The 27,635-nt window shown below is 40.5% G+C and overlaps 1 protein-coding gene across 3 annotated transcripts in view; it reads right to left on the bottom strand.

Moving 5' to 3' along the window:
- Window positions 1-27,635, bottom strand: part of SEPT9 (septin 9) — a 342,062-nt gene that overhangs the window by 121,781 nt on the left and 192,646 nt on the right. For all 3 annotated transcript variants that reach the window (XM_027850047.1, XM_027850049.1, XM_027850048.1), the window contains one exon: window positions 19,939-20,595. In XM_027850047.1, the coding sequence (XP_027705848.1) occupies window positions 19,939-20,595 (657 nt within the window). The remainder of the gene's footprint in view (window positions 1-19,938; window positions 20,596-27,635) is intronic.

The following is a 27,635-nucleotide window of genomic DNA, read 5'->3' on the forward strand; positions in this document are numbered from 1 at the left end:
ACACACACACACACACACACACACACACACACACACACACACACACTCTAAAACATTTATAGCACCTCCTTTCTGTAATGACAAAGAACTGGAAACCAAGAGAGTACTCAGTTGAGAAATGGATGAAAAAATTATGGTATATGAATATGTGATGGAAAACCATGATGCCACAAGAAATTATCAAAGGTATGGCCTCAGAAAATCCTGTGAAGAATTATATGAAATGATGCAATTAAGTGAGAACCAGGAAAGTAATTTATATACTAACAACACTGTAAAGACAAAAAACTTTGAAATACTAAAGAACTCTGATCAACATAATGACTAGCAACCATTTCAGAGGAAAAATGATGAGCCATGCTCATCACCTCCTGATGAAGAGGTGGTGAGCTCAGAGCACAGACTGAGACATGTTTTTGGACATGATCAATGTGGGAATTTGTTTTGAGTATGCATTTTTGTTACCGTAGTTATATTTTTCTTTTTTTCCAACAGAGCAGAGAGTAAGGGTAGGGAAAGGGAGATGTAGTAGAAAGAGAAAATAAATGTTTGAATTAAAAAAAAAAGCACACAACTTTTGCCTCAGTTTCAAATCGATGAAGCCACCTGTCACAAAAACCTCTTATCCCCTGTTCCTCACCCCCATTTGCAGTAGAGTTGACTTTGCTAGGTAGCTCCACGGCTTTGAACTTTCAGAGCAGAACAGAAAACAGCAAAAACTCGATCAGCCCACACCATTGATTTTTCCCTCTTCCTCACTTTGCCTTCTCTCTCTCTCTCTCTCTCTCTCTCTCTTCCTCTCCCCTCCCCTCCCTTTATCCATTCCTCTCCCTCATCTTCCCTCCTCCCCCCCTTCCATGCTGCAGGTCAGAACTGAGGAGACAGAAACTCAATACAACAAAAATTTATTAAGCTCTCATCTGTGTTAGGTCCTGGGGATAAATACAATGATGGAAAATGACATGAACTTACAATATATAAACAAAAGAGCAGAGAACAAAAAATGTACAATCAAGGAAAGGGAATGCAATTTATAGAAACTACAAAAGATATACACCTGGATTCAAGTAACATGTTAGAAAAATGTATGGGAGAGGCTGAACAGTGTCCTGAGTAGGTAAAGTTAAGTGGGTTCACTTCTAGTTGCGGGGATCAAAGAAGATATGCAGAAAGTGCCACCTGAGCTGGCCTTTCATGGAAGGGAAGGACAAGATGGGAAAGGAAGAAGAAATGGGGAGGAGAGCTAGGAAACCCTAAGAAGGTAATGGCAGTGAAGCTAGGTGAGTGAGTCACAAAGAGTCAGTTTTTCCTCTCTTATTCTCTGTGTCCCTTCAATAAGGGGGTGGGAGTCAAGGATGTCAAGGAGGAAAATTCACTGTAAAGTGTGAAAAGGAAAGAGTTACCTGGAGGAAAAAGGACCAATAACATGGTGACTTATCAATGTTGCTTTGGTCAAGAGCAAAACTTTATCACTTCAAACCCCTTTATATCTGACAAGCTCACTCTTTGAAAGAAACAAAGAAAGAAGAAAGGAAGGAGGGAAGAAAAAAAAGAGAGAGAAAGAAAGAGAGAGAAAGGAAGGAAGAAAGAAAGAAAGAAAGAAAGGAAGAAAAACTACACACATGTACACAGTATGACATATATACCAACAGGTACAAATGCATAACTATCCTGGAAGGCGGAGGATATGTTTGGGGTTTCAACCAGTGAAAAAACCAGGACCCAAAGGAAGTGCCTCACGATATTGATGACTGAGACAATGAAAGTAAGCTGAGCTGTTTTTCTAAAATAGGGAGATGCAATTACTTGCCAGACAATACAAACACAGTAAAAAGAAAGCAATGGCACTATTCTTGCATTCAATTAAATATTAGGAAATTGGATTTCTAGCACTTTTCACCCCGTTTCTTTTCTAAATGATTCCATTTCTAAATGTCCCCCCATCAATCCACAATACAGTTTTTGAGGAAAAAAAAAAAACAACTTTCAACTGGTGTCCATAAGCCAGTCTTAGACCCTACCTTCATCAGCTCAGAAACACGTGTTCAGCAGCATGAGTGAGTCCCCACAGTGCCTTCCAAGGCAAACAGAGGGACAACAGTCTTTAGGGTAAATAAACATCTCAGGCCAGGTTACAACTCCCCCACCCCTACCCACAAAAGTAAGTAGGACTTGTAAGGATCTTTTAACTGCATGGCGGGCTCAGCTCCTACACCTCCTGGGGACCTGTCACCACTGGCAACAGTTTTGCACCAGCCTCCCACTCCATCCCCTACCTCCTGCCCTTGCCAGAGGAAACCTCCATTTCTAAACACAGGACTGGGGTGGAAGGATAATGCAAATGGATTCTTACATGGTCAATACTACACTAAAAAGAGGCTCATAAATTTAGACCTGGAAAGGACCTAAGAGTTCATCTAATCCAACCCCCTCATTTTACAAGTGAGGTTTAAGTGTATTGTCCAAGATCACACACCTCTGCCCATCTAAACCAAATCACACACAAAAATCTTTCAAAACAAGAAAAAAGGAGCATCAAAAAAGATGAAATTTTCTTTTCAATAAGGATGTGCATATCCCATGACTAGTACTGTAATAAATGACTTAGCAGCAACTTTTAATTACACCTATATCAAAGGATAAGACTAATGTTTTCTTTAGGGGCATATATTAGATTTTTATTTTACAGAGTTATGTTTTGGGGGCTGTAACTTAATTTGTGCTAGTGCTTCTGACAGAATCTAAGGTCCTTTAGGAAAGATATTATTTAAATTTTGTATTTGTATTTTCACATCTAGCACAATTCAAAGCAGATGGTAGCTATTTAATAAATCCTCAATGATTGATTAAGTCCATTTAACAAGATTCTTTGTTTAAAAAGGATTCCATTACTATGGAATATATTTAAAAATAAGTATGTCCATTAACATTATAATAGAATATAAATAGATGTGCAACCATATTGCTTTAGGTTGCATCTCTTGGGTTCTGTACAGTTTCTATTGAGGGTATGATTGGTTTTTTTTTGTTTGTTTGTTTTGTTTGCTTGTTTTTTTTTAATCTAAATAAGCTGGGCAAGTAAGCAAAGAGCATTTAGGGCCAGGGCCTGAAATTAGGCCAGGCCAGAAAGAAATCAGGACATGAGTAATAACCATAATGAAAATGAGCAAGTGTTATCTACTCCCCTAATTTTTATTGTTAAGTCATTTTTCAGTCATGTCTGATTCTCCATGACCCCATTTGGGCTTTTCTTGGCAAAGATGCTAGAGTGGTTTGCCATTTCCTTCTCCAGCTCATTTTATAGAGAAGGAAATTGAGGTAAACAGGGCTAAGTACCCTGAGTCAGTCTGAGGCCAAATCTGAACTCAGGTCTTCCTGACTCCAGGCCCAGCACTCATCCACTGAGCCACCTAGCTACCCACTACTCTAATACTATCTTCCTCATGGGTCCCCACATGAGGAGAGAGTTAGGGAAAATGCTTGTGGATTGAAAGTTATTTTAATGTTGTGGGTTTTCCCCCCTTAAACCTGTTTTTGAAACATAATAAAATACTTATCCTGCTACTCCTGAGAAGTTCTATCTTCTGAGTTCTTTTATTTTTGACTACAATGCTAGGAGGCCAAGCTCCAACAATAAAGTGTTATAGGAAGAAAGACTAAGATCTCACTGGTATTGTGGAAAGAGCCCAGGGAAGTAAGGAGACCTGGGTTCCTTAGACAAAATTTAGAGTAGGAAGGGACCTTATCAACCATCTAATCCAACCCATAAGTGAAAGAATCCCTACTATAACATTTTTTACAAGTGGATAACTGAGATTGAAGTCCCCCAATGATGGAGAACATTCTATTTTTTAAAAGCTCTAATGGTAAAGAAGTGTCTTGCTGATATCAAGCTCAAATTTGACTCTTTTCAACTTCTAATCATTGCTTTTTGTACTGCTCCCACATTACCATTTCTGCCACATATTAGCTACATGACTTTGGATAATTCACTTCTCCTTTTGGGGATTTAGTTCCCTCACCTAAAAACATGACAAAGTTGTACTAGATTTTCTAGATCCTTCGAAGCGCTGAATCCAAGCTGGAAAGAAGGAGAAATCAAGACAGATACAGCCCCAGCTCACTTTATGGCAAGTTTTATTGTTGCTGTATTCAAATACCACTTCCACTTCCACTTCACTGAAGCCCAAGGGAGGATCAAAGAAGATGTTCTGAGATGTTTGTTAGTCTAAAAAAACACAACCACAGGCAAACCTTTCAGTACTTGGGAGTCTATGGCCTCCTAAATCTGCCCATCGGTAGAGGAAGAGATCAGCAACCTGAAGTACTGATTATCTGAATGACATCAGCAGAAATAAGAAGGAGCCACATGAGAGGAAGTGAGTTTAGCTTGAGAGAAGATTCAGTTCAAAACAAGGCTGCGCAAGTAGATCTGGTGACTCTAGGGTTGAGGTATTCTCTCTGGACCTTGGGAATTCCTTGGAGAGGGTAGAGAGAGGAGAAAGGAGGGGCGTATCGATAACTGGACCAGATGACCTAGTAAGCTTCTTTGCAGGGCTATAATTCCAAGACCTTTTATATGGCCAATGTGGGAAAAGTGAACTGGAAAGAGAATTCAGTTCTTTTCACTTGGGTATCCCTTTTATACCACTAATCATTTGGTCTGGGGTCAGACCTCCCTTTCCTCTGCTACATTTTTTTTTTAAACTAGATCTTTGCTCTAGGCAACTCCTGATGAGGAAATTCCCTTCACTAGTTTAAGTCTGCACCTATCTAAGGTACTGAGAGGTTAAGTGACTTGCCTTGTCAGCATCTGGCATGGTTCAACTTGAACCTAAGTCTTCCTGACTCCAAAAGTGGCTCTCCTCTGCCATCTCTCCATCTCTTCTTCATCTCTCTCTCTCTCTCTCTCTCTCTCTCTCTCATACACACACACACACACACACACACACACACACACACACACACACACACACTTCCCATAGAGAAACAAGGGTTCCTGGATGCTTTCTAATCTTCGTTTTTTTTGCTTTTAGGCAGCTCAACTGGAAAAAGAAAGTATTAAGCACCTACTACATGCAAGACATTTTGCTTGATATTCAGCATCATCTAAAATTTACCAAGTATCTGAATCCGAAAGAAACCTGGTAACTTTCCCTGGGCTACCATTTTCTCATATATGGGGACCACGGCAAAGAAACAGAATGGCCATAAAATCCAGTGCAACTGGTACCTGGAATATAGGCATTGAGGAAAATAATGAGGTCCCTGGCTGCTGCTGAACAGGTTTTCTGATGCAGAAGTAAAGCAAAGGAGTTTGAGGTCTGAGGGTTGGGGGAGACAAAGGAAGACATCCAAGCTATATCTACAAAGATGCAAAAACACTGAGTGGAGTCAGAACACAGAGTCTATAGACAAAGAAAGAGTATAGGGGCAGCTAGGTGGCACAGTGGAAAGAGCACCGGCCCTGAAGTCAGGAGGACCTGAGTTCAAACCTGATCTCAGACCAAACATTTGACACTAGCTGTGTGACTCTGGGCAAGTCACTTAACCCCAATTGCCTTAAAAGAAAAAAAAAGAGAATATAATTCTTTTCAGTGTAATTCAATGAAAAAGGAGTTGGTGTTCCATTCTAAAACTGAAAAGGTGATGGTAAAATTATTGCTGATGGGGAAAAGCCTCAGTTGCAGAGTGTAATGCACAGAAAGACCAGGCTAATTTTCTGTGATGCCTCAGTTTCCCCAACATAACAATCTATATTGACCAAATTTGGCAGTGTTATCTACACATGGCCAATGAAAAAGCTACTTTGAAAAGCTGAAAAAGTGATTTCTGGAACTCAGAAGTGATTTGCTGATCTTGTATTGCTCTGGGGGAGAAGGGACAGAGGAATGGGTGGTGGAAGAAAAATGAGAGGTAGAATCCAAATGAGAGTTACAATCCAAACCCAAGAGAATGTCATCCAATATCACTCTCTCTCCTGTTCCCTCTTAATTCCCATTGACAGCTAACCCCTGGAATTAACTCTATACCCTCATCATAGCCAGTGGAGACAGTTCAAAAAAGATAGATGGAAAGACAGCTAGGTGGCACAGTGGATAGAGCATGGGCCCTGAAGCCAGAAGGACCGGAGTTCAAATGTAGCCTGAGGCCAAAGCATGAACTATGTGACCCTGGGCAAGTTATTTAACCCCAATTGCCTTAAAAAAAAAAATCTTTTGGGGCAGTTAGGTGGCGCAGTGGATAGAGAGAGCTCCAGTCTTGGAGTCAGGAGGACCTAAGTTCAAATCTGGCCTCAGACACATGACACTTACCAGCTGTGTGACCCTGGGCAAGTCACTTAACCCTGATTGCCTCACCAAAAAGGGGAAAAAAAAAAAGATGGATGGGGTATGAATTGGCAGCAACAGTCAGGCCATGAGTGAAATTCAGATGACTCACTCTCTGTTCAGAATGTAAGTTCTTTGAGGTCGAGGCCTTTTTTCATTTCTGTCTTTGTATCCCTAATACTTTGCAAGTATTAGGCAAAGAACAGGCATTTAATAAAATCCTTTATTGCTGATGGACCTCTCCTCTGTAGGCCCTCTCTTTTCCCTCCCTGTAGAGAAGCTCCCTTTTCTGGAAAATCATGGGAATGGAAATCTTAGCTCTAAAGGAGAGCCGTGCAATCTCTCCAAAGCAAATGCTCTGGATGCCGTGACAACAGTTCAAGTTTTCAGGAGTGCTGGCCATATGAAATACAAAGACTGTGTTCAAGAAGAGGCCACCAGGAAGATGATTCTTCCCCTATAGGGGTTTCCTGCCCTGCCCTAAGTTTTGGCTACCAGCAATGCTCAGACCCGACACCAGGTGGGGACAGGAAGAATTTACCAGGATATTCTCAGATACTTGGGACTGGGAATAAACCAAAAACCACACCTGTGTTCAATTATGTTTAACAGGGTACAGTTTTCATGCACTCCCAAAGTGTTTTCTTGATAGGGGGAAGGGGTAGAGGTTTATACTTAGCATGTAGGACAGGGAAGCCACCTCAAGAGACTGACTTATCATCCACACATCCCTTTCCCATCCCTGTGGTGGCCTGTCTGGTCTGTGATCACTATTTCTGGTTTTCTTTGCAGCACTGCACGTTTTGCCAAAAATTTTACATGCCCCTTTCAGGACCTCCCCTGTAGACATTCTCCTTCCTTTCACCTATCTCCCATTTAAAAGGACAAGTGACTCCTAGTACTGAGAGGCACAAGTTAGCACAGACTAGGAAACAGCATCATGTTGCTCCAGCCAACTTGTCCCCACTCCAGGTTGGTGCTAGACAATCATTTCTCCAGCACCACCCTTTAGTCCAGTATGTCGAGGCCAATGATTACATGTTTTGAGAGGGCAAGCCTGAGGACTGAGGTAAAGAGTACTGTAGCACTGGTTTGGGAATCAAGAGACCTGGCTTCTAACTCCAATTCCACCACTAATAGTTGTGTGAGCAAGACACTAGCTATGTGACCCTGGGCAAGTCACTTAATCCTATTTCCCTCGGTTTTCACATCTGTAAAGCGAAGTGGAAAAGGAAATGGCAAACCACTCTAGTATCTTTGCCAAGAAAACCCCAAATAAATCAAAAAGAGTCTGAAATGACTGGACCTCAGTTCTCTCATGCATAAAATGAAGGGGTTGGACTAGATAATCTCCAAGGTCCTTTCTGATGCTGACATTTTATGAATTTCTGATCTAGCAAGAAGTTAGCCATCATTTCCCTGGCTCCAAGCTTACAAAATTTCCTGCCACATAAAAAAGAAATCTTTCTCCATCTTCATCCAGACCAGATCTTAATCCCACTCCATCCTCACCCCTCAAGACCATGACATCCCTGCCAGGACCTTCTATCTGGACAATCTGGTGTGATATAGTTGAAAGCATACTTGATTTCTGGTCTCAAATCCTGATTACTTAGTACTCAGGTAACCTGGGACAAGTAATTTAACCTCTCCAGGACCAAGTTTGATTATCTACTAATGACATAAATAAGAGTGGAGTACAGTCTATCTAAAATTCCTTCTAACTCTAAATCTTATGATTTTTCTCTAATTATAAAAGGACTTCAGGTTCCTATTGAGCTCAAGTTGTCCTCTGGTTTTCTCTCCCTCTCCCTTCATAAGGACTTTTCCCGGGGCAGCCGGGTGGTGAAGTGGATAGAGCACCGGCCCTGAAGTCAGGAGGACCTGAGTTCAAATCTGACCTCAGACCAAACACTTGACACTTACTAGCTGTGTGACCCTAGGCAAGTCACTTAACCCCAATTGCCTTACCAAAAATAAAAAAAAAATTTTTAAAAACGGACTTTTCCCCAACCCTGGTCTCACCTGAGCCACAAACTAGTCAAAAAATCTAGGTGAAAGGTGGAAGGCTGGACCCTTTTGTACCTAGGTATCATGGGGCTCAGGGTGACAACAGAGGAAAATACAGTCTCAGTTGTTACTGTGGGAAGGATGGAGGAGGAGAATTGGGTAGATACTGAATGTGAATTAGGGTAACAGGAAGAAATATTCTCTACACACAGATACACATATGCATCCCCCAGGCACCGCTCTCAGCTGTCTGTGGAGCTTATGGTAGTGCAGAAAGCTCTGAACAGAAAGGTAGATCCAGAGGAATGCAGGCCCAGAACAGCTGCATCATACCTTAAATAGAGCTGGGCACAGCTGTACTAAGGAACGGAGAGAAGAGGACAGAAATAAGTAGGAGCAACCCTCTTAACTCTGCCCTGAGCTCTGGCATCCCTGTTAACTCCCAGCCCTAAATTTCCCACAATGAGGGATCCCTGAGGAGCACAGGTCACAAATCCAGATATGTATATACCCAGGACTTGGGCTTCAATGTGGAATTGAGTCTCAGCCCAGCTGTCTAAAGAGAAGCTGCCTCTGTATCCAAGGGGCCTCCCAGACCTTGAAACAGTTGCCAAAAGCTGAAGTCTGCACAATGGACCAGCTGTCCCAACCGTGAGTCTCAGACACAGACAACTGGGCTCCTCACAAGCCAAACAAAAGAGACATTCAGGACCACAGATACACACTCAGATTCCACATCCAGAGCCCCTGAAGGACCAGGCAACTCCACTTCTCTAGCTGGCAGTTAGATGATGTCCCAATTATTCAAGAGTGGTTTGATCAGCAGTGGGAAGGGGATGAACCTCTCTGGGTTGGCATCACCCATTTCTTTCCTGAAGCTAACATAATTTTGCTTTAACATGTAGTTTTTCAGGAAAAAAATTATCCCCAATCAACCAGACAAAATTTATCAAGTGTCTACTACAGATACATACTGTATGTCAATGTCTCAAGGAAAGAGAGGATGGTTACCAGTAAGAGTAAGACTATACATCCCAATTTTCTTGAGCCTAAGGTGGGATTGTCCCTCTAATTTACCCAGTGAATCTCTGAATTAAACCATGCCTGAGCCTTAGTTTTACTCTCACTTTTAAATGTCCTCAAATGAGTCAATGGATGGCTCGTGGGAGGAAAAAAATACTTTTACATGTTTGAAACTACAGAATGTCAGACCTGGCAAAAAAAAAAAAAAAAACCTTAAAGATCATGTGGTTCAACTGTCTCATTTTACGGTTGAGAAAATTGAGTCCAGGTGACTGGCAAGATGGTGGAGCAGTTTTTCTTTTTTGCAACCTTTTCCAATCCTAAAACTTAAAAAAAAAAAAAGAATTATATGCCAGATATAGAATAACCACAGCTGAATCTATAAGCTATGAATACAAAGACACCATACAAATTAAAAACCTCAATGGAATAACATCAGAAAATCTAAATACTTAGAACATCCCTATTTCCCCTTCTCCAAATTCCTCCACCCCATGCCCCAACATATGTGTGTATATTCTCTCTCTCTCTCTCTCTCTCTCTCTCTCTCTCTCTCTCTCTTGCTCTGTCCCCAAGCAATGAAAAAAAGAACTCTTGGAGGGCTATGCCTCAGGCTATAACTAGGTCACAGTTATAACTAGGTTGTGCCTAGCCCCCCACAGGAGTGACTCAGCATGAATCCTTCAACCTCACAAGAAGTGGCAGACACTGATTTTTACCCTGCCACATGTAGGAAAGGGAGAGTAATCTGAGGAGGAATCTGCCCAAAGAAAAGAAGACTAGAGACCCAGCTGAGAGGCAGTGCTCTCCTTCTAGAGTTTACTCTGGGCAGAAACCAGGACTGGGGTCCCCAAAATTCCCAGAGAAGGTTGTGGAAACAGCCCAGCAATCTGTTCAGAAAGGGAAGGGACTAAGAGTGTGGAAGGAAACCAAGGAAAAGTTCCTGAGAGCATAAGAGAAAGGCTGAAAGAGCAAAAGGTCAAGGGAGAAAGGGTAAGTAAAAACCAAGCTCACAAACAGATAAACCAACAGAGAAGCTCATAAAAAGAAACAGAAGAATGAGTGAAAATTCAAAGGTCAAAACACTGTGAACAAGCATTATACCATAAAAGAAAATGAACCAAAATTCCCTAATTAAAAAGAAAATTCTTCAGACTCCCCAGAGAGCATTGAACAACAGCAATAAACTACAAAATGGTTCAAAAGAGAAATAAAACTGTTAAAAGAAAACATGAGGAATGATATAAGAGCTCTCAACACAAAATCGGGGGAAAAGAGTACAGAACTTAGGAAACATGACAGAGATTCACTCCAAAGAAGAAAGTGAATCGGAATCTCTGAAAGAGAAAATCACAAATTTTGAGCATATAAATACAGAAGTAGAAGAAAAATAGTCAGAAGAGAGAAAAGGGCAGAAAATTAAAAGAACATATGAATTCTATAAAAGCCAAAGTGACTGAACAGGATGTGAAGTGATACCTTAACTGCAATAGTTCTCTTAGAAGTACAAGAAGAAGGCATTTGAAATATTGAAAGGAAGGAGGAAAGAAGAAAACCAGAATATCTGACTTGAAAGCATCACAAACAACAGAAGCAGAAAAAAGGTAAATAAGCATAATTATCAAGAAAAGACAAATTAATGAAAACAATTCTCCTATGTTTATTGGTTATTGTTAATTTTTTTAAAGAATGAAACTGAACTGAAGGATAAAAGAAAAAATATAGATCATCAAGAGACAAAAAGGCCCTAAGATGCTAGCTTTAAAGGGAATTTAAAGAATCAGAAGGAAAAAAAGGAGGAAGAGCTGAATTAACCCCATAGACTAAATCCAGGATCCCTTATTAATGAATTGTTATCCTTTGTGGTAGAGACATCATTTCGGAAAGCCACAGAAATCAGGACACTGGAGGTAAAGGGAAATTACTCCCCTATCAAATCCACAAGTGAACACTGTATTGCTAACAATTTTTTTAACTTCTTAACACAAGTTGGAACTGTAGGAGAATAGGATAAAAGGTATGTAGGAGAGGGACTGGGAGGGGAAATTGAATAGGGGTTAGCAGGGAGAAAATCATAAAAGGTAAAAGTGCCACTAAAGAGCATTCCTATAAGAGGGAAGTTCTATATCTATGATGTGAAGCAGAAACCTTATAATATGGCTTATTTGGGGGAATTCACAAATTAGGTAACCACTTCTCTGAGAAAAGGTTGTATCACTCAGGACTTCATCCCACTAGACAGCACCCAGGGTTACAGGAGAACCTGGTCTTAGTAGCTGAAAGTGATCAAAGTAAGTGCATTGGACCGGGCCTGAGGAAATGACAGAGGGCGACTCCTGCCAAATATGACAATGCTTCCATTCAACATTAATTCCTCAATGAATTAATATTTCTATGTGTGAAGTAGATAGATAATACGGAGAATGCAATAAAATCTATAAATGCCGTAGAAATCTAAGAAAGCAGAATTGGTTCTTTGGAAGCTCACCTTCATGATGAACACAGAAAGAATAAAGAAGGAACAACTAAAGAAAAGTGAAATCCAGGAATCAAAAAAGAATTCAGAATAGACAAGAAGAAATGAAAATAATTAAGCAGACAAAGGAAAGTGATGTGAAAAGGGTCACAACAAAAGAATGTTATTTAAAACAAGAAGTGTGAGTGGGATGGGTAGAAAGATTTTTTTTAAATACACATTTAAATGGGCCAGAAAAGAGACAAAAGAGAAGGAAAAGTAAATAAATAAAGGAATGGATGAATAAATGAATCTTGTTGTTGTTGTTGAGTTATGTCTGACTCTTCGCTTGGCAAAGATGCTAGTTCCTTCTCCAGCTTATTTTACAGATGAGGAACTGAGGCAAACAGGATTAAGTGACTTTTCCAGCTTCACACAGCCAGTAAGTATCTGAGGTCAGATTTGAACTCAGGAAGATGAGTCTTCCTGGCTTCAGGCCTGGTACTCTATCCAGTGTACCACCTTGCTGCAAATAAATGTATAGATGGACAGATGGATGGATGGATGGATGGATGGATGGATAAAAATGTAAATAAATGAACAGACAGAAAGACAAACTGACAAATAAGAAGAAAGAGAAATTAACTACTTCAGTAAATTTAAAAAACTTGGGATAGGGCAGGTAGGAACAGAAGAGTGAACCCATCCAAAGTAGTTCAAGCAAACTTAGTCTGTGAACAAAGAGTTGGCTTAAAAGATGTAAGGAATAAAAATCAGCACAAGATAAATAAATGAAAAAATACAGGCCTAATAGTAATAACTTTAAATATGAATGGTTAAACAACCTAATAAAATTAAAGTGGTAGAATTGATTTAATGGGTTAAAAAGCACATACAGAATTTAAAAAAAAAATGAAGCCCAAAGAGGGTATATAACCTGCCAAGCATCATATAACCAATTCCTGGAAGCAGCAAAGCAAGAAGAACCCAAGGCATCAGATGCCCAGACCACTGTGTTTTTCTTTATAACCTGCTTCCTTTGGAGTCCGGGCCTTTTCCCAAAACATGGGCCAAGCAGAACCATGAGGTACTCCTAAAACCACTGACTACATTACTGATGTAGTCCCCCACTGATTCTTGACACCTCATCCCATACCTCCCAAATAAAGGAATACTTTTAAATGCTTTTAATTTGGGGGGAATCTGAGAAATCCTTACATGTATATAACCATTTCCCTCCTCCTGTCCTCACCACTTCGACATAGCTTTGAGCCCAAAACAGTACAATATTTGTTCATATTATCCAGGTCTATATCACAGAGTAATTACAGCTGGGTGAATGAATTCTAGAATCATGGAACGTCAGAACTGGAAAAATCAGGGTGATCTAAATTAGGACAATAACAATAATAAGTACCCATAAGGCACTTTTAGGTTTTCAAAGGCCTTTAGGCACAACTCTGTGATGCCAGTACTGAAAATATTTTACAGATGAGGAAAATAATGCACAGAATTAAATGATTTGTCACAGAGCTAGAGTAGCAGAACCAGGGTCCAGACCCAGGTCTCCTGATTAAGGACAGTGCTTTCACTGTATCATCTGTCACATGAGTTGCATAAACTCTGGAGCCAAGTATTCCAAAGACATCAAAGAAAAAGAAAAAGGACCTATATGTAGAAAATATTTATAGCAGCTCTTTTTGCAGTAGCAAAGAATTGGAAATTAAGGGGATATCCATCAATTGGGGAATGGTTGAACAAGTTATGATATATGAATGTGATAGAATGTTATTGTAGTGTAAGAAATGACAACGCAGATGGTTTCAGAAAAACCTGGGAAGACTTATATGAGCAGATACAAATTGAAGTGAGTTGAACTAGGAGAACATTATATATAATAATGGTAATAGTGTAACAACAATGAACTGTGAAAGACTTGGCTTCTCTGATCAATACAATGATCCATGACAATCCCAAAGGACTCATGATGAAAAATGCTATCCACTTCCAGAGAGAGAACTGATGAACACTGAGTGTGGACTTAAGTATATTTTCTTTCACTTGCGTTTTTTTTTTTCTTTTGTAACATGGCTAATGTGGAAATAAGCTTTGCATGACCTCATAGGTGTAATGGGTATCATACTTCTTGCCTTCTCAATGGGTAGGGGAGGGGCTAGAGGGAGGGCAAGAATTCTGAACTGAAAATAAAAATTAAATAAATTAAGTATAGCACAGAAAAAATAAGATGAGTAAGTGGAGGGTTCAAATTAAAAACAAACAAACAAAAAACCCAAGAGTCAAGAAAGCATATGAAAGAGAGAAGAGCATAGCTGGATTTCATCTTCATTGCTTCCAATGTGTACCCAGAGATGACAAAGCAAAAAGCTTCTAAAAGGCACTTCCTTATAAGGAAGCCTTGGCAAATTTTGATTGCATAGAAGCCTGAACTTCCATTGTGAAAGAACAGAGAAGCAGAAACCCAAATTTTCTGGGGGCTGGGAAGAACAAGGAACAGAGAGAGGATAATAGAATCATAGGTTTAGAATTGAAAGAGACTTCAGAGGTCCCACCCCCTCAATTTAACAGATGAGGAAACTGGGGACAAGAAAAATAACTTGCCCAAGGTCAGTAAAGTAGTAAGTGGGATTTGAACCCAGGTCCTCTGACTTTAGGTCCATTACTCTATCTACAATACTAGGGAAGTTCCCTGGGCTCTGTCCTCCACAAGTGATTCCACTTCAGACTTCAGGAACAATAATGGAATATGGACAAACTGAGAAGTTTATCTTTTTAAAGAAGGAAGAAAAAAACAGCTGGTGACTGCAAGGAAGGAGGGAGTCAGTAGCATAAAAGAAAAACAAGATAGGACCAGTGTAAAGCAGGGATCTGGTTTCACCCTGGCCCCAGGCCACAAAAAATTATTAGGAGCTGGTTCCATGGAGGAGGGGAAAGAGTCTCCAGGGCACTGCTGAAAAAAGGAAACCCACTATATCTAACCTCTATTTCTTGCTCCATTCCACTCCCATGGTATGTGCAGGTCCCCATTTTTTTTAACTGTGCTAGCCTTCCCAGACCCACTTGCTTTCCTTTCCATTTCAGGCTGAAAATCTTGCACCACATTTTGCTAAAGTAGCATACCATCCAAATCACTCTGAAGAATGCTAAACAGCGCTGCCCATACTAAGAAATGTCCATCCTAAAGACAAGTTTCTCAGTTCACGGCAGACTTTTCCAAAATGAGAAAGAAGGCTGGCAAGGCATTTAGAAGAGTCATTCTATTTTCTGCATCTATTTGCAAAAAATCCTCTAAACAGCCACTGCTGCTGTTCTAATGTCCAGCCACACAGGATGGCCTAATCCACACTACTATAGCTATAAAGGAAGAAGATAAGGGTAATCTTTACACCTGGTCCAGTGCAACCATGTGGCACACTAGGGAAGGCAGTAGTCAAGACAGCACTGGATTTGTTACCCTATGTCCCAACTTACCAGTTTTCTTATACCTTATACCACGCCCCTCCCTTCTTATTCTACAATGCTATGACATTGGCCTCCATGACATTCTTTTTTTTTTTTTAAGGCAATTGGGGTTAAGTGACTTGCCCAGGGTCACACAGCTAGTAAGTGTCAAATATGGTCTGAGGCCAGATTTGAACTCAGGTCCTCCTGACTTCAGGGCTGGTGCTCTATCCACTGTGCCACCTAGCTGCCCCTTCCATGATGTTCCTTGAGCAAGACACTTCATCTTCTGACTTCAGGCATTTTCACTGGTTTTCCCCAAGCCTGGAATGCTCCCCTTCCTCTTCTCTGCCTCTGGACTTCCCTGACCTTTCTTCAAATACCAGCTAAAATCCCACCTTCTACAGGAAGCCTTTTCCAATCCCCCATAATTTGAGTTCCTTCCTTCTGTTGATTATTTCCAGTTTATCCTGTAAATAGCTTATTTGTATATAGTTGTTGGCATATTTTCTCTCCCATTGACTGTGAACTTCTTGAGAGCATGGGCTGCCTCTTGCCTTTCTTTCAATCTCCATAGCTTGGAACCCTACCTGGCACATAGTAGATGCTTAATAAGTGTCTAATAATTGATTGGTGACTTCTTTGTAAGTCAGATACTCCCCTGCTTCCTACTGCCCAGTCATTATGAATTCTGCTTCTTTAATGTCAATCGAGAAACATTTATTAAGCACCTACTATGCGTGAGGTACTGTGCGAAGTGCTTAGCTGTCTCTGGCTAGTACAGTGAAAGAAAAGTATCCCAGAGTCAAGATATTTTATTTCTTTTCCCCCCAATCCCAAATTATTAGGAACTATTGCCGCATCTTTACTCAGCCTCCATGGCATCTCTGACACTACCCAGACTTCTGTATGACCTAACAGTAATGTATTTAGAATTCTCCTTAATCATTACAAATATGACAGTATTCTTTTTAACATACCATTGCTGGCTGTCTAACAGCATTACCCATATACACTTTATTCTCCTGTTCCTGAAACTTAAGAATATTGTCTAAAATTAAGAATATTGTCTTACTGTAAAGTGGGGGTAGGGGGTGAAATTTTGTTGTTTCCATCCTCAACTTAGTTGATATTATCATTGGATGTAATCACAGATGAAAAGGCATTGATTATGTTAACACCCAGCATCCCCTTAAAAAGCATGAACATATCTATCTCTCTCTCTCTCTCTCTCTCTCTCTCTCCCCCCCAACATTACTGAATAAATAATGATTAGCCATACTGTCCACACCTGCATGGACCTTCCAGCCCTATCCTCTGATCTTTAAAAGACAGTACAGTTAGTTTGAGTCTATTGAAGACAAAGTCATGAGTCAAAAAAAAAAACCTAGCTCTTTATCTCATGTGAGGGAGAAGGGGATTTTCTATTGTCCTACTACTCATTAGCCATGGAATGGATTCCAATTTCCACTTCTGCTGGTAGGATGGGGCCTCAGAAGGCAAATACTACCTTAGGTTCTAGAGTACCTTGTAGATCTGGGGTTCTAACACCATAACTCATTAGCCCCCACCAGTATGCTTCCCTTTAACAATCAGCTAGTAGATACAATTAGCTAAAAGCCAAGGGCATTTACCAAGATGCCATAGTAAAAAGAGTAACTATAAAATATTCCCCCAACCCCCCCCATAAACACTTCTCTCTCTATGACTGAGTCAGAAAGGAGCAAGTCATTGGATGAATAATAATTAGCCAAGACCTCAGATGATATATAAATCACAAAGTCCAGTCAGTTTGATTCAATTGAGGGAAAGAGCCAGCAGTCAAGAAAGAATTAGCTTTCCACCTCTTAGAGTAGAGAGGAAGGGATTATCTCCCCTGTCTCCCAATTCACTGATCATGGAGTCAAACAGTAGAACTACTCACCCAGAAGGAGACACCCCATCCAACAATTGGAGAGTCAGTTCAATAAAGTAAAGGAGTGACCAGGTGTTAACACACTAACACCTCATCATCTCTTATTACATCGTATGGCTACATTTACTTAGCTGGGGTAGTATAACAAATCTTTCTCTTCACCATACACACATATAATGCTTTATAGTTTACAAAGGGCTTTCCATACACGATCTCCATGAGTTAGATAGGATTTTCTATTTTACACTTGAGGAAACTGAAGCTTAAATCGGTTAAGTGACTCACCCACAGTTCTATGGCTATTAAGTGATAGAGCCAGGACTAAAATCCATCTTGTGACTATAAGTGTGGAGCTTCTTTTTAACATACCATTGCTGGCTGTCTAACAGCATTACCCATATACACTTTATTCTCCTGTTCCTGAAACTTAGCTCCCTTTGAGTTAGTCAAGTAGTTAAGAAAGGGGTGGGGAACCTTAGGAGAGGTCACATATGGCCCTCTGTGTCCCAAAGTGTGGTCCTTTGACTGAATCCAAACTTAGCCTCAATTTCTTCATGGGAAAAAAGAGAAGATTGAACTAGATAATCTATAATCTAATAAAGCTATAAAGCTCCCTTCTAGTTCCAAGGATCATTGATTTAGAGTTGGAAAGGACTGCAAAGATCATTTAGTCCAGGCATTAACCTGGCATCCATGAATATTTTGATAACTATTTCAATATGACTAGTTACCTTTATGATCCAATGTGTTTTATTCTACGCATTTAAAAACTTGAGAAGAAGCACCTGTGTCAAGGTGTCTATGGCACACAAAAAGATTAAGAATCTAATTTGACCCCTTCATTTTACAGATGATACTGGGGTCCAGAAATAAAAAACGACTTGCCTGGAGTCACACTGGCAGCAAAGCCAGGCCCTTGGACTCCAAATTCAGCTGTCTTTCACTTGACCATACTACTCTGACATTTTGTAATTGTAGGGTATATCTCTGTGCAGAGCATAGTAGGAACTGTAACTACTCAATGAATGTCTGTTGACAACGGATGCTTTCAAGGGCCATGTCCTGTCTGATATAGAGCTGAGCTTTAAAACCTTGCCATTCGGAGTCACAAAGATCTAGCCACATAAAATTAAACAGCTGATATAATAGAATATCTCCACTGGGAGGAAGCGGCTGCTTCCAACCTAACCTAGGAATACCCTGACTTCGGCCTTCCTTTCAATGCTAACAACATACCATCACCTCATTTGGTAGCAGGGTTATTAAGAGAAGCCTAGCACTCATGCAGAGATAGGATTGGAAGGGGGGGTAGGGTAGATACAGGCTGGGTTTCCACAGGACAAAGATGACTTTTTCCACAAGGAAAACCTGATTCAGCATTTTTGTTCCTATAAAGAAACCAGCAACCTGAAAATGAAAGGGAAGTCCTTTATTTCCTAAGGAACCTAAAGTCTAAGCCTGAGAACATGAAAGGGGAAATGGTCAGCACCCAAGAGGTTGAGAAATAACTGAAGGAGTCCCTGGGAGTATTCAGGGATACATATTGCTTTCTACAGATGTGTCAGCACATCTCCTGGTTCCAGGGCCAGGTAGAACACACACACACACACACACACACACACACACACAAACACTGCCTGGGACTGCCCACTTCACTTACACTTTGGACAGGAAGGAAGGTACCGTATGCTTCTCCTATTGCCTTGCTTATCTCCAATCATCTTATCAACAGCTACCCAGGGTTCTCACATGGGAATACTAGAACTTAGGAAGGACTTTAAAGGTTCATTTTGTCCTTCCTTCCCGAACTCTGGCAGGACTATACCTCACTCTCACAGCTCTCCAAGGCAAATATCATAAAATCTAGTTGGAAGAGACTTCAGGTCATCTGGTCTCATCTCCCAACCAATGTAAAAATCCCTTCTATAACAACCCAAGAGATCCCTTACTCAGCCTCTCCTTAAACATTTCCAGGGATGGGAAGTTCACTACTTTGTGAGATAGCCTGTTCCATTGTTGGGGGTGGGAAAAAAATCCAAAAAGGTTCTGGTACATCTTGATTTCCATATCCTGTACCATTCTGGGCTTCCGCAGCTGAGATTACACAACACTTCTTTCCCCTTATTATTAGCACTGAACAATCTTTATAGGAATAAATGTTTTTATTCTTTCTCTAACCTCTTCCATGCCTCTTCTGTGGCAAAGTAAGGATTTTATTCAATCTGCAGCTCCTCTTCATCTTCTCCACAATAATCCCTTCAAAGACCTACTCTCCCTCAGCCTTTTCTTCTCTGACCCTGAACTTTAATATTCAGGGTTTTCTAACTGCTGGTATTTTGAATTAATATCAGCTTATGGCAAATTTCAGTCAGTCCACAATACTTTTATTATCAAAATTTCTTAATTCTTAAAAACTTTACCCTTTTGCCTTACGTCCTGACCCTCCTGTTCTTTCCATTTTATACCCATCCACTGACACAAGCTTTCTCCCCTTGCCCTGGCCTGAGCCACCTAATAGCTATTGCATCCGAGGGCTATGGAGAGTATAACAGTCTTCAGTAAAGAAGGTATATATTTTACCAGCCTTCACTATAATTTGGGTTAAGACATACTGCTCTAATTTGTCTCCACTGGTCGCCTGCCATAAATTCACTGTTACCTTTCCTTTCTCCAGAGTTCCAACACACAAAACAGTTCTGGCCCACCACCCACACCAAAATCCAAGGCCCATATTCTTTCCTACTCACCCTCCAGGCTCTTTGGTGGAATATCAGCCACCACAGGCTGGGACTTGAGTTCCAACCTTTTCTGCTGAGGTGAAGGTGGAGCATGTTCTGAATTTTCCACAGGTCGAATGGGTGGGGGGGAGGCATCAGCTGTCTTGGTGACCTGAATCTCAACCCGCTTTGGGACTGCCTCAGCTAGAGGCACAGCAAATGCATCTGGTCTTCGCTGGGGCAACTCAGGAATCTTCGACACTGGAGCATCCATCCTCCGAAGGGAGGGTTCCTGGGGTTTGACTACTGTAATCTCGGTTCTTCTGGGAGATGGCTCTGGGGTCTTGTGCCCCAGCACCTCAGCTCTTTTGAGGCTGAACCGGGATGGCCCTGTGCCACTAGAGTTCTCTACCTGCTTAGAGGAGATATCGATGGAGATCTCCGTCCTCCGTGACACAGGCTCACTTTTGGGTCCAGAGAGCTCGATTCTCCTTAGGGAGGGCTTGGGGGACTTCTGGACTGGGGAGTCCACATGGCGGGCAGATGACTCAGAGTTCTTCACACCGAGGTCCTGGAATTTCTGTGTGGAGCTGGCAACAGTGGTGCGGAGGAGTGGTGTCTGGATTCGCCGTGGTGGTGTAGAGTTGGGTGTCTCAACCTCTTCGACCTCAAAGGATCTCTTCAAGGCTGAAAAGGAAGAGATCAGAATGTGGGTAAGTTGCTGGTACTTGATCCTCACTCTAAGTGGCACCTCTTGCCAAAGAAATGGCAGGGCCCTTACTGGAGTAAATTAGCAAAGAGCACTAAAATGAAATCCTCAAATTTTCTCAGGCTGTGACAACACCTTTTTCTTTCCTATCACATTCCAACTGCACCCCACCCCCAAATAAAGAAAAACTGTCCCCATTAAGCATAGAATCATAGACCATATGATGACAATGACAATCCTTTCAAGCTTGCAGAGGGCTTTATATACATTAGTTCATTTGTTTTTCACAACACTGTCAAGTTTTAAAGCTTTTGTTATGCCTATTTTTAGAGATAAGGACACTGAGGTTCAGAGAGGCTTTCTCAGGGTAACAGCTGCTAAGTGTCTTGGTCCTAGATTGGATCACTTCCTGTGATTGCTGACATATAAAATGCCTTATTCAACATCTGACTACAGCCTGATGTCTCTACAGGCTTTTCTTTCGTGGATTAATGCAGTGATTCCATGCAGTGACCCAGCCATCTCCCTTGGGAAACCCTCGGAGTGGTTACTCACTTCTGAGAAGGGAGCTGGGGGGATGGGATTAGGTCTGGGAAGGCTCAGCCCTCCAAACATATGCACTTGTCAGAGTTTCTGTAACTGCTCTCAGAAAAAGAGAACCAGCTGCTTCCATTTAAAAGGACCAGAAAAACCATCCACGTGGCAGCTACTCTGATGCTACTTCCCCCACAAAGAAGAGAGCCTCAGTGCCAGCTTTGTCATTTTGCCGGGACTCCAGGACTCTGATTTGGGGGTAGGGAGAGAACCAGGCTGTTTTTAAAGGATTCCCTCCTCTCCACACCCTACCAACTTACTGAAGTTCTGTACAAAATAATAAACTACCATTGCCGATGCCTTTGTCCCCAGTTCAGTCCCCATCACAGACTTTCCTGATTTATTGCAGGTCAATTCAGGATGTTGTAGACAATCAGTTCCAGATGACAGGGATAGGGATGGTGCCCCAAGTAGAAATCTTTACAAAAGGAGGCATGGGGGAAGATCAAAGGTCTATCCAGCATCATAAAAGAGCAGAGTGGGAAGCCAAGAGAGAAAATTCTCCCTTCTTCAGTCCTTTTGGTCAATTCTTAAAACTCTCAATTAACATGAAGAGTACTCCTCCCACTTCCTGTTACTCCCCAACACTAGCTTAGCTAGAACAGAAGTATAAATGGGCCATTCCAGAAAATTGTGCAACACTCTTCCAATGGGTCTTCCTGCCCCAAGTCTTCCCTCACTCCAGTCCATTTTCCACTCAGTTGCCAAAGTGATCTTCCTAAAGTGCAGGTTTGAACATGTTACTCCACTACTCAATAATCTCAAATGGCTCCCTATTATCTCCAGAATCAAAGAGAAAATCTATTTGGCTTTTAAAACCCTTCACAATCTAGCTTTTTCCTATGTTTCCAATCTTACTACCCGTTCTTGCCTGCCACTTACTCTATGATCCGGTAATACTAGCCTCCATGCTGTTCCTCAAGTCATCTCTCAACTCCATGCATTTTCAGTGTCTGTCCCACATGCCTAGAATTCTCTCTCTTCTCACCTCTGCCTCCTGGCTTCACTGACTTCTTTCAAGCCTCTGCTAAAATCCCACTTTCTGCAAGAAGCCTTTCTTGGTCCCCCTCAATGCTAGCACCTTCCCCCTAAGATTACCTATAATTTACCCTGTATCTTGTAGGTACACAGTTGTTTGCACATTGCCTCCCCCATTGGAATGTAAGCTCCTTGAAGGCAGGGACTATTTTTGCCTCTCTTTTTATCACCAGTGCTTAGCACAGTGCCTGGTATATAGTAAACATTTAATAAATGCTTATTGACTTGAAAGAGGCTGGATAAAGACAGGATTCCAACTCAGATACATAGACTATACCAGACAGCCCCTGCCGTCCCTCCAAACTCCAAGATTCTGTAATTCTTCTCCTATTAAGCAGAGATTATTTCTGAAAGTCTTCACAGAATCATAAAATGTTAGAGATAAAAGGGACAGAGACTATCTAGCTAATCTCTTCATTCTGATGAAGGGATTGATGAAGATAATTCATTTCGATGAAGATGAGGAAACTGGAGAAGGGAAGAGATTTGCCCAAGGAACTCAATGGCAAAGCTAATATTGGAACTGAAATCTCCTGATTTCTAGGTTAATATTCTTTCTTTTTTTAAAAGAATTTAATATAATCTTATTTTTTTGATTATTCTGAACTTATCAAACATGACAGTAAGAGGAGGAAAAGAGGATTGTAGTCCATTATATGCAGTTTGCATTTCTTTCAAAATTATGTAATACATCCAACACATGAGTTTCAAAGTTTTCCTGTTTGTCTTCCTCTGAATCTCCTTCTGTTCTCTTCTGTGTGTTTAAAAATGTTTCATTGAGGGGCAGCTAGGTGGTGCAGTGGATAAAGCACTGGCCCTGGAGTCAGGAGGACCCGAGTTCAAATCCAGCCTCAGACATATAACACTCACTAGCTGTGTGACTCTGGGCAAGTCACTTAATCCCAATTGCCTCACCCAAAAAAAAAAAATGTTTCATTGACACTCTTCTTCACATCTATACTATTTGTCCTTCCCTTCCAAATCTGTACTTCCCTTTAAATTTACATGAAGAAAAAAAAACTTGTAACAATATAAATAGTAAAACAAAATAAATCTGTCCACTGACCACATTCAAAAAAAGTACGTATTACTCAATATTTTGAATCTATCACCTCTCTGTCAGACTAATTGCTTCATCATCAATCCTCTGGTGTTTGGTTGATTATTACACTAAATTGAGTTCTTAAGTCTTTCAAATTTGTTTTTCTCTATAATTTTGTAGTTATAAATTGTTGTTATGGTTCTGCTCAATTCACTCTGGATTAGTTCATACAATCCTTCTAAAGCTTCTCTGACTCTATCCCTTTCATAATTCCTAATGGCATTTCTTTTATCTAATGATATTCCATCACACTGATAGACTACAATTTGTTCTGTCATTCCCTAGTGAGTACCCACTTTGTTTTCAGTTCTTTGCTACAACAAAAAGTGGCTTCTGTTGATATTCAAGTCATGCCCAGGTGACCCCATGGACCTGAGCACACCAGGCCCTTCTATCTTCCACTATCTTGAAGTCAGTCCAAGTTTATGTTCATTGTTTCCATGAGACTATCTATCTCATCCTCTGGCATCCCCTTTTCCTTTTGCCTTCAATCTTTTCCAACATCAGGGTCTTTTCCAATGAGTCCTGTCTTCTCATCATGTGGCCAAAGTGTTTAAACTTCAGCTTCAGCATTCCAGGGAATAGCCTGAATTAAGTGCTTTAAGCATTGATTGATTTCATCTCCTTACTCTCAAAAGGACCCTCAAAAGTCTTCTCCAGCACCACAATTCGAAATCATCAATTCTGTGGAGCTCAGCTTTTCTTATAGTCCAACTTTCACAGTCATACATTGCTACTAGACCTTTGTCAGACAGATGTTTCTGCTTCTTAGTATGCTATAAGCATCAGACCACATAGGTATGACCTAAATAACATCCCTTATGAATATGAAGTAGAGGTGATGAATAGACTTAACAGATTAGATCTGGTAGATAGAGTACCCCAAGAATATAGAGAGAGGTTTGCAATATTGTATAGGAGGCAGCAACAAAAAACATTCCAAAGAAAAAGAAGAGCAAGGAAGCAAAAATGTCTGCTTATGAGGCTTTATAAATTGCTGAAGAAAGAAGGAACGCAAAAGGGAAAGGAAAAAGGAAAGATGAACAACCAATGCAGAATTCCAGAGAATAGCAAGGAGAGATAAGGTTTTCTTAAATGAGCAATGCAAAGAACTAGAAGAAAACAACAGAATAAGAAAACCAAGAAATGTCTTCAAGAAAAGTATAACTATAATGGGAAAATTTAGGCAAAAATGGGCATGATAAAAGACAGAAAGTTGTATTACAAATATTTTTGTTTACATGTGACCTTTCCCTCTTTGACCTCTTTAGGGTATATGCCTACTGGTAATTTCACTAGGTCAAAGTGTATTACATTTTAATAACTTGGGGCATTAGAAGACAAGCTTCTTCAGAGCAGGAACTGTCTTGCTTTCCTATCTGTATCTTCAGTGCTTAGCATAGTGCTTTTTGCACACAGTAACCATTTAATAGTAAACACTTTCTCCCTCTTTCCCTCCTTCCCTTCCTCCATCCTTCCTTCCATAGTTCCAAATTACTTTCTAGAATGGCTACACCAATTTGCAGTTCAAACAACAGTGCATTACTCTGCTTATTTTCCTGAAGCCCCTCCAACAACTGCCATTTTCTTTTTTTGCCATCTTTGCCAATCTGATGGGCATGGGGTAGAACTTCATGGGTGTTTCAATTTTCATTTATTTTATTATTAGTAATTTGTTTTCACATGGCTGTTGATACCTTAGATTTCTTCCTTTGAGCTTTTTTCTATTAGAGAATGGCTCTTATTCTTAGATATTTAAACAGTTTCTTATGCATCTGGAATAAAAGAACTTTATCAGAAAAACTTGCCACAAAGTTGTTTTTTTTAAACAAATTAACTGTCTCCTTTCTAATTTTAACTGCATTGATTTCATTTGTGTAGAAGCTTTTAGTCCCCGAAAACTACCAAAAAAAAAGTAGTTTTATGTCCCCTTTATCTTCTGTGACCCTTTCTTGCTCCCATGAACTCTCTCCCTTATTCATTATTGGAGAAAGTACCGCCTCCTTTCATCTGCAATTTGTTTATGTTGTGACCTTTTATATCTAGGTTATGTATCGATTTGTGGTGTTATAGTATACTATACCATTTAGTTTATTATGTCAGGTATGGGTCTAACCCTTATTTTTGCCAGGATGCTTTCCAGTTTTCCTAGAGTTTTTGTTCTTCCCTCCCCAATAATGAAAGCAGTTGGAATCTTTGAGTTTACTGAACATTATGGTACTATGTTCATCTGCTTCTGTATAGGCCAATATCATGATGCTCCTTTCCCTGCCTCTTAGGTAATCTAAGTCTTATTTAAAACTTCACTCATTGGATAGAACTCTAGCCTTGGAGTCAGGAGGATCTGAGTTCAAATCTGACCTCAGACACTTGACACTTACTAGTGTGTGGTCCTGGACAAGTCACTTAACCTCAATTGCCTCACCAAAAAAAAAAAAATCTTAACTCATAAAACACAGGCCAACCTGTGTCACCTCTCCTGCTCAAAAAAGCTTCAGTGGTTTATTTTACCCTGGTGTCTCTAGGCTAAAATGAAACTCTACTGTTACACATTTAAAGTCCTTCAGAGCCTGGCTCTGGCCTAGTATTCCAGGCTTATTTTTCATTACCTCCCTTCACACATTCAGTGTTCCAAACAAACAGACCTGTCCAGGATATTCCATCTCTATAGAATGGTCTTTTGCACATGCTATCCCCTTCATGTCTAGAATTCCCTTCCTACTTCTAGCTCTTGGAATCAATCTCCAGCTTCTTTCAAGGCTCAGCATAACCAAAATCTCCAACTCAAGGCCTTTCCTAAATCCTCTAGGTTGTTAATACATCCTCCCACACCCTGGATTATTTTGCATTTACTTCGGATGTATTTTATATTGACTCATCTGTATACTTATCAGTGCTCCCATTTCCCCCGCCCCACACACACACCCTGCCTCCACCCCCAATAGCATGTAAGCTTCTTGAGACCATGTAATGTTTCCATAATATTTTTAGATCTATTCCAAGAGCCTGGCAGAGTGCCTAGCAGACAATAAAAGATTGATAAATGCTTACAGAAGGACTCAAAATCCCTCACTTTTAGGAACCTTTCTCCACTATGCTTATGGGAAACATCTTGAGGACTTCACCTAAGGATTTTCTAGGAGCTAGGAGTAAGAGCAGGATGATGCCTTAGAGTACTGAGCAGTGGAGGGATTAGAAATCAAAGTGTGGCCAAATAATAGGTTTACGAAGAGTAAGGGGACAGCTAGGTGGCAAAGTAGATACAACTCCGGCCTTGGAGTCAAGAGGACCTGAGTTCAAATCTAGCCTTAGACACTTGACACTTACTAGCTGTGTGACCCTGGGTAAGTCGCTTAACCCCGATTACCTCACCAAAAAGAAAAAAAAAAGAATAAGGAAAAGTGAGGGATAGAATGATAGGAGATTATGCTCAGATAAAGGAATTTCAGGGTTCATAAAAATGGAAGTAGAACACTTGGTCTTTTGGTAAAGGAAATAGAACATCATTAGAATGATACCAAGATGGGTGGAACCATCCTGGTGTTAGGACTCAGATAAGTGGAAGAATAGGAGTTGAAAAGATTGAGAAACTACGATTTCAGGGACTATTAACATGTATATTTGAAGTTCCCAAATATAAAGACAGGAGCTCAAGTGGAAAAGAAGAAAAAGAGCTAGGTACACAAATTCCTAAGAAAGAAAGTTGCTTATTGCAGTGATCAACTATAAATGACTTATCAGGAGTAGGGAACCTGCAGCCTTGAGGCTATATTGTGGCCAGCTAGACGTTCCAATGCAGCCTTTTGACCTAATCCAGTTTGAATTGGTTGGCCACATGTGGCCTTGAGGCCTCAGGTTCCCCACTGCTGACTTAGCTCTTCTCAATAATACAAGGATCCAAGGAAATCCCAAAAGACTCATAATAGAAAATGCTCTCCATATCCAGAAAAAGAGCTGATGGAGTCAGAATGCAGATCAAGGCATACTATTTTCACTTTCTTTGTTTTTTTTTTCATTATTTTTTCCTTTTGTTCTGTTTCTTCTTTCACAACATGACTAATGTGGAAATATGTTTTACATGATTGCACACATAACCTATATCAGATTGTTTGCCTTCTTGGGGAGGGGAAAAGGTAGGGAGAGAGAAAAATTTGGAACTCAAAATCTTTAAAAAACGAATGTTGAAAATTGTCTGTACATGTAATTAGAAAAAATAAAATACTATTTACATTAAAAAGGAGGTTGCTGAGTGATTATAGCAGGGAGGCGGTGTCAGGGAGTCTG

This window comes from Vombatus ursinus, unplaced genomic scaffold (assembly GCF_900497805.2).
Source record: "Vombatus ursinus unplaced genomic scaffold, bare-nosed wombat genome assembly UNPS02008996.1, whole genome shotgun sequence".
Taxonomy (NCBI): Eukaryota; Metazoa; Chordata; class Mammalia; order Diprotodontia; family Vombatidae; genus Vombatus; species Vombatus ursinus.